Below are 8519 nucleotides of genomic sequence, written 5' to 3'. Positions count from 1 at the left end.
GGCCATCCAGTCCAACCCATTCTGCCATGCAGGAAATCTCAGTCAAAGCATCCCCAACAGATAGCCATCCAGCCTCCGTTTGAAGACCTCCAAGGAGGGAGACTCCACTACACTCCAAGGAAGGAGTGTGTTCCACTGTCAAACAGCCCTTACTGTCAAGAAGTTCCTCCTAATGTTGAGGTGGAATCTCTTTTCCTATAACTTGGATCCATTGCTCTGGGTCCTGTTCTCTGGGACCTAACTCGGTAAGGGCATCTTCAGACGTTGAAAATAATCCAGGATGAATCCAGTTTGAACATTTGTTCTTCACATGCATTCCAAATGCATGTGATTAATTTCTTTGGAGGGCTGCCAAAAACCCCACTTTTTCTGAGTTTTTTTAAAAATGATTCATATCATTGGCAGCGATGCAAATAGACCTGGGATAAAACTCTGCATGCGTTTAACATGTTTCAAATACATTCACACCATCGACTCCATCTTTATTCAAGCACTGACATGTGTGAGCAACTGAACTCCCAGAGATGCACATAGATGCAGTTGCATAGTGTGAATAGCAAACTTGGAATGCTTGAGTCAGATTATTTGCATAGTTGCGCTAAAAACACATACATCTGAATGACCCCTTAATCTGTCTTCAGGCCACCCTTGCCAAAGTGCATTCACTCTTCTCTTTCTGTATCCATCTTGGTGAAACATGAGAAGAATTTTGTTATTTAAATGAAAAGCCCTCTCCGTATTAATGTATTACCAAACTAGATTATCTCCTTACTACCTTTCCTTTCCATTTCAACATGGTCATCTCTTGTGCCCATATGGACAGCTTAAAAAGGAGGGTGGGTTGGGTGGTATTCCCCTTTAGTTACATGAACAGGGCAAGAATTAAAAATGATTCAACAGTCTATAACGGATGGTTTGGAACTGTCTTTTCTCCTTAGGTTCCCTGTCAGTCATACGGTATTTACTGGCAATATTATTTTTAAACATATTAAACATCTTTTAACTTAATATAAACTGCCCACACTTGTGTGCCGGATGGGTGAACGATTCCAATGTTTTCAAAAAATCTCTACACGTTTGAAATGCAGATTAATTTATTTGAAAGATTTTTTTCCATCCCGTGAACAAAACAAAATAAACATTAACAAAAGTACATCATATCAAAAAGTATAAAATACTGTCCTTTTTGGCAGAACTGTTACGTAGATTCCCTTTGATTTTACAAATACAAGTATTTGTGAATATAAGAAAAAGCTGAAATATTCTATACAAAGTGCTCTCTTGTGGACCAAATGGGATGCTTGCCCTCAAACTCACCCCTCCTAAAAGGAAAACAACCCCCCCCGTGTCATATATTAAGAAATTAAAGCATCTCAGTGCAAACCTGAATAAATTACATCCTGAAGCTAAAGCACATGCAATTCAGGTGCAGTTAAGCCATAACAGGCCGTTTTTAAATTTTTTAAAATAAAGAATTATTTGCCCCCCCATAACTTTTTTTTACACAAAACTCTTTATTTACAGCTTTTCCATAACAAGCTGATGACAATAAAATATGTCTGAAAATAAGATTTCTCCATAAAAAATATTTTCCTTTCGTTATGTACAGTTTTTAATCTAAGTTGCTACAGAAACCATGCGAACAAACATATGAAACGCAAGAGAAAACGTATCCCAGGATCTCTGCAAAATTAAAATAAGCTGTGATAATATTTATCACAAGTTTTTAGGAATACAGAATTTACATAGAAAAGTTAACACATGCATCGATATTCATCCAGAGATTATTTTAAGATTCTCTTTGGTTCTTTTAAGACACATCCACAGCTCTGTATTATTTCTGAGGTTGCAAAACAAAAGCGTATCTTGAGGAATTGTTCACTTGTTACTACAATAACCCTGTGAGTTTGAGGTTACTGCACCATCCCTGTATTTCACAGCTTGAAAAGTTTACTTTGTGGGGACTGTGACTTCCAGAAACCTAGAGTCACTTGGGATTCTGAGCATTGTACTGCAACAAAGTCATGGCCAGCATCCTATACTGTACTGGAAGATGTAGCTAGAGAGACATAGCTATGTCTCCTGATGTTACCACTGCACCCCAAACCCACCTTTTCAGCAGCACAGTCCACCAACATGGCCATTTCTGTGTTGCCAAAGATCCTGGGAATGAATGGAGAAATGTCAATCTCTCTTTCTGTTAGCAATCCCTGCAAAGTCTGCTACTCGACATATCTCCACTCATCCTTCTGCTTTCCAACAAGAAAACTGACATGTTGGGGCAGGGACTATGCTGCTAAAAAGGTAGGTTTTGAGGGGACATTTGGTCATCATCACATGTGCAAAAATCGTTAAAGGAAACAGTGATAGGAGTTTATCGCACGGGGGAAATCCCGTGCAGAAATGGGATTTAAAAGCTAGAAAAACCCTGCAAAAGCGGGTTGATTTTCACACATGTCATTGTTAAACTTGTGTTAACCCGAATAGAAAGTAAACAAAAGCCACTACTTTTTACTTTCGGGACTTTCTGAGAGTAAAAAGGAGTGGCTTTTGTCTACTTTCGGTCCACTTTCCATTTGGGCTGACACAACATTAACAATGATGTGTTAAAATCAATCCACTTTTGTGGTTTTTTTTCTAGTTTAAATCCCCATTTCTGCATGGGATTTCCCGTGTGATAAACTCCATACTAAAAAAAAAGACAGCATCATTATTACAGAACGTTACCATCAGCAATTATTTGAGCCCTGGTGTGTGATGACTGATGTCCATTGATGATAGTGCCCATAATATCATTACTTCTACCAGTTTTAAGAATATTTGCAAGTATTGCTTCCAATTGCAAACCTGAAGCACCAACCAATCCACTCTGCAATTTCACATCAGAGAGGTATCGTTGGAAGAATAATCAATAGCACAGATGGGAGAATGTGCCGTCCAGAGGTTTTTGGACTATAAATCTCATTAGTTCTAGCCAGTAAATCCCAGCGGGTGGGGTGATAGGGAGCTGCAGTTCAGAAACTTCTGGAAGGCGTGTTCCTGTTGAGAAAGACTTAATGTTTTAACAGGTGCTTCAATTAACAAGTAATTTCCACGTATCGTATTTTCTTGTGAGGGTGCTTATGTAGCTGAAGTACATGCTTCTCAGCATGTACACAAATATAAACCACACAAATCAATTTGAAAGGATCTCTTGCAAGAACTGAGCATCATCTCCTCTCCTGGAGCAATGGGGAAGGTGGGGCTGTGGGCTAGAGAGAGAGGCCAATTCCCAGAGACCACTTTCTCCCTTCTCTTTCTGCTGTCAAGACCATTCTGCTGAGGAATGCAGAGAAAACAGTGGATCCAGCCTTTCTGTTTATGAGAAGGAAGGAACGGAAGACAACTCACATGCCGGCCATGAAAGCCTTCAACTTCACAACTCATATTATTTGTTTAGTTGCTCTTTTCCCAAAAGCATGGACTAGTATCTCATGCTCATTACTGAAGATGTTGTCCTTTTAGCAGTAATTGAATTTTTTTCAACTATGGGGGAAAAAACCCAAACAATAAGAGGTAAAATAACAGCAAATTTGCCTAGACTGCTAGAAAATGTTGACAAAAATCTATGATTGTGTAATTCAGCTGACTGTAAGTTGCATGCAATATTTTATTGTATTTCTTTTCTTCCCATAAGGGATTTTAAATTTATATTCTTTTTGCTTCATCAGATTTTGTGTTTACTGTCATAGCCACTGACTGCCATAAATAAATACTGATGTGATTATATATTAGACTCCACAATAAAATTAAACTTCTCCTTGATGAGGCAAATAAATGTCTTATATACAGTAATTTAAAATGAAAGAAAACATGGACTATTGTGCTGAAGATATGTAATTCTTTTTTTCCCTTTTGGCGCTCGGAAACTTACTTTTTTTAGACTCTCAGAATCCCTCAACTAGCATGGCAGCATGGCTAGGTTATGAGAACTGTCAACCAAAAAGCAACTTTTCCAAGCTCAGGCTACAAGTTATAGTCAAAATGTGGAAAGCAGGTAGACTTTGCTTGTTGAGCATTCTGATTAGACAATTCTCCATTTGCTAGTCTACAACTTTCACTCTGAATGGCAGCTTTCATCTCCAGTTCTCTCTCAGCTAATCTTCCTTAGCCTTTGAAGAACAGGGAAAAGTAAATGACCAGGGATTAAAGCCTTCAAAGGGCAGCAGCATCTTTTCCCATGTTGGTATAAAAAGGAAAAGTCAGTGCAGCTTTTGTTGACTGCTCAGGAGCATTCAATATTCCCAACAGTCAAAACCTGGCTGTTTTTTACATAGTGTGTTAATTTCTAAGCTCTTATCTAGATAGGCCTCCATACAGAGTAATGTTCAATGTGGCACTAACCTTGAATATTCAGTTGTCTAGAAAACCAGTGCCTGAATAGTGCTTTCTTGCACACATTTAGGTGAATGTGGTGGTACAGTTTTCAATCACAGATTATTGCTGAGAGGGCTTATTTGCTACTGGGAGTGTTTTGGCTACATGTTACTTTTCTTCCTTCTAGAGATGCTTAAGGGATGCTCCATGTGGAGAAAACTTGAATGATCTAAACTGCCCTTGATGATCTAATGGATTAATTTTCATCTAATGCAGCACCTAAAATTGTTGACCATACCATGACCATGTCACAGTAGCAACTTAAGTAGCAACTTCAGAATTTGACCATGTAGAGCTGGATTTATTTCTTTCAAACTATTGGATTCCCTAGGATTTTGATCTGGCTCTAGGATAATACTCATGACCAGGCATACACACAGTAAAGGAACTCAATATATGCACATAATTTTCACATGTCTATACAATGACTGGGATGCAGAAAACTATGGCTGGAAAATGATCCCACTTCTGGCTCTGGAAAAGGAAAGAATGCAGGCTGCACATATGAGTTATTGCAAAGTTCTCACAAGACAAAGTCCATGTGGAGGAAAGAAGGAGATAATTTTGTTGATCCACCTTTTTTGTTCAGAAGGGGTGTGTGTGTGAAGTACAACCTGTAAGCCATATGTGGCTCCCATGGCTATGTTTGAGGCCCTTAGGGGCCTTCTGGGAGGCTAATAATCCCCCCCCCCCCTTTTGCCTGATTTTAACTAAAATTGTCCCCATGCCCATTAGGTGTGAGGGCAGTAATTTATCTATGTCCACCAGTCTGTTTTAAGTTCAACAGAGTTGTTTTAGAAACCATGAAGTAAATTGATTTACTTCCATGTTTTAAAAAGGCTGCTCCTAAAAAGACAGAGACCCTCATTTCTCCTAGAGTATGTGGGGAACATTTGAGTTTAAGAAAATTCAAACAAAAGGAATACATTAGGCATGGAGAATACAGGGAAGAGGTATTAGCCCTCCAAACCTGGGTGCTAATGCCATCCCTAGCCCTGGGAATTGCCCACCCCTGAACTAAACATAAAACATGACTCCAGAATATCCTAAATTACTATTTGAACTGGAACAGACTCACTGAATTAACTGCTGAATGCTATGTCAACATTTATAAAAATCTGATTCTGCAGCTCTATTCTATTTTTGTAGAGCTTGGAAAAGTTACTTGCTAGAATTACAACTCCCAGAATCCCCTAGCTGGGAGATTCCAAAGCCTGTAGTCCTGAAAGGTAACTTTGCCATGCTCTTGTTTTAAACTTGACTGCATGTGGAGATGTGCACCATCACTCAGCGACCCACATGTGCACAGCCACATATGAAGATGCCCTTGAAAATCTTCATCTGGCACAGAAGCTTTGGTTTCGTAGAAACAACCTTTCACCAGATGCTGAATTCACCCAGGGCAGTCTCTTCAGTAGTAGGGCCTTAACAGCCCAGGGACAATTAGACAAACTATATGTTTGCATCCCAGGGAAGGTTTCCAGATGCCACCAATCTACTCTGTGTTCAAGCTGTGTTTGTTGTAGTGACAATTAACTTGTCAATTTGAAAGTATTTTCTGTTGCCACAGATGTTTGGGATCAAGAACTAATAGATGTACAGTGAAATACATTAAAAGATTTCTAAATATATTAGGTTGCATCATGGGGGGGGGGGAGGAATAAAACCCTGAGGAGCTGAAGAACTTGGGGCTTCTTATGAAACTAAAAGGAAAAGGAAAGAAAACCTCCATCATCTCAGAAAAAATTGATTTCTAAGACACTGGACAAAGGGAAAACAAGTGAATTGCTTCCAAATAGCAATTGCTTCTTTCTGCTGCTTCTTTTTGAGCTGGGAAAATGTTGGATCGGGCTCACGGTGTGCGGTTGCCGCAACACCAATCTGGTGATCAAAGGGGCGGCCTGAAGCCACTCCTTTAAGGCTGTTTATTTTGCCCCTCGTATTCTCCCCCCCCCCCCAGTCTGGGATAAAAAAATTATTCCATGTATTCAAGCAGCTAAAAACAAACAAACAAATGTTGACATTTAGCCCTTCCCTGGTGAGGAAACCAATTCCAGGTGGCACCTGTAATTTTACCAACTGTGGTTCTGGCTCTTATAGCTCAACATCATCCTGAAGTAATTCAGTGTCTTCATCCAGTAAGAGGCCTGGGTCTATCACTTCTGTACTGTCAATGACTGCTCCCAATTCCTGAACAACATCACTACTCAGTTCGTCTACCTGTTCAACCTGTTTTATCAAATCCAAATGATCCAGTGGAATCAAGCCATGTCCTGCTGGCCCTGTAGTCCTTGCAATTGTGGCCGCCATTTCAGCTGCGACAGCTGCCTTTTGGGCTTTCTGTCTTTGCTGCTCTTCCTGTTGCCGGTGTGTTTTCATGTGTGCATTGCGGCTTTTGATTTTGAAAAACATCCTAGTATATGGAGAAGGAAAGTAAGTGGGGTGAGACGATGACAGATTTAAGAAGAAACAACACATCTGAATACAGGGCTTTGTATGCCTCTGTGTATGTTTTATATCTAATATTCTAAAATTTGGTGAATGTCAGTTGAATGGACAATGAACTAGAGCTTGGAGAGATTACTTTTTGGACTACAACCATCACAATTTTTACCATGATCACTAACTATAATGCTTGGGAAGATGCTGGGAGCTGTAGTGGCCATGCCACTTGGGGCACTGTAGGAGTAGTTATAGCTCAATATAGCAAAACTATTCAAATTGTATAATGAATGACACATATCCCCATTTAGAGACACATGTAAAACCATACTAATAGCCCTCCGCCCAAGTGATATCTTCACCAGGAACAGAAAGTTTCCCCTTTGTTGTTTGTAGACAGGGAAAGGCAGGAGCTGAGCCATGAAGAAGCCCAATACTCTTTCAGTAATAGAACTAGCTTCCCTTCACTGATGAAAACACATTTATAGACTCAGAGCCTGAACAGACAGGCCAAAATAAAGCTGCTTTGGGTCACTTTGGAGGTATGCTGTTCAAATGACACATGCATCTTAAGAGGCCACAAGCTGCGCCAAAGCTGCGCTCCAGTCCTTAGGACTGGAGTGTGGCTTTGGTGTGGCTTTCGACCTCTTAGGACACATGTGTCATTTAAACAGCACACTTCCAAAGTGGCCTAAAGCAGCTTTATTTTGGTCTGTCTGGGCCCTCAGACAACACAAACCAGAGTGGTGGAGTCTCTTTCTTTGGAGGTTTTTAAATAGAGGCTGGATGGCCATCTGCTGAAAGTGCTTCATGGCAGGGAGTTCATCTGGATTGGCTCTTGTGGACTCTATGATTCTATTCATCCTCACATATTTCTCAGGATCCTTTTGATGAAGAACAAAGGGCACTCTATGGATCCCTTGTCGTCACCACCATCACTGTTGCACTGCAATAGTCCCTACCACTAACCATTCTGTCCCTAGTGGAAAACAGGAGTGAATCACAGACAAAGGCTGAGTAAACCTTCTGACAAGATCCACTGGAAGTCCTTTGGAAGCAGATGATGTCATTAGTCTGCATCTGGCTATGGGAAGATAGCTAGGCACTTCTGCAATCTTCTCTGCTTTCCACTAACAGCAAAATGGTCTTTGTGAGGGGAAGATTATCACAGGACAATGCTGAATCCTGTGTGAGGGCAGGCCTTGGTTATTGCAGAAGGTGGAAGAGAATACTGACGTCCAGAATAACAACAAAGACATATGTAGCAGTAAGGTGGACTTACACTTGCATCTGTCACAAACAGATTTCCAGCTGATATTCAGTACAGCTGCAACAGCTGAAGTTGTGAGTTTCTGGATGACCTACTCCTTCAGGGAGCGATCAGGCGGACCCAGCAACATCAGGGACTGCCTGAAGGAAGAGGCCCCTCCCTCCTTAACTGTCACCTTGGCCTCAGAGGGAGCGATCAGGCAGACCCAGCAACATCAGGGACTGCCTGAAGGACGAGACTTCTCCCTCCTTTAACTGTCACCTTGTATTTTGTATTGTATTACAATTTTTACTGTACACCACTATGATCATCGCGGAATAGCGGTCTATAAATAAATCGTATTATTATTATTATTATTATTATTATTATTATTATTATTATTATTATTATT

The 8519-nt window shown here is 40.4% G+C and overlaps 1 protein-coding gene across 7 annotated transcripts in view; it reads right to left on the bottom strand.

Moving 5' to 3' along the window:
• Positions 1 to 2529: 2529 nt before the first annotated feature.
• TRERF1 (transcriptional regulating factor 1) overlaps positions 2530 to 8519 on the bottom strand; it is a 95284-nt gene continuing 89294 nt past the window's right edge. For all 7 annotated transcript variants that reach the window (XM_042478960.1, XM_042479007.1, XM_042479016.1 and 4 more), the window contains one exon: positions 2530 to 6829. In XM_042478960.1, coding sequence (XP_042334894.1) covers positions 6511 to 6829 — 319 coding nt within the window. In that variant the 3' untranslated portion in view covers positions 2530 to 6510. The remainder of the gene's footprint in view (positions 6830 to 8519) is intronic.

The sequence above is a fragment of the Sceloporus undulatus genome, chromosome 1 (genome assembly GCF_019175285.1).
Source record: "Sceloporus undulatus isolate JIND9_A2432 ecotype Alabama chromosome 1, SceUnd_v1.1, whole genome shotgun sequence".
NCBI classification, from domain to species: Eukaryota; Metazoa; Chordata; class Lepidosauria; order Squamata; family Phrynosomatidae; genus Sceloporus; species Sceloporus undulatus.
This window is presented reverse-complemented; position numbering and strand designations above follow the sequence as displayed.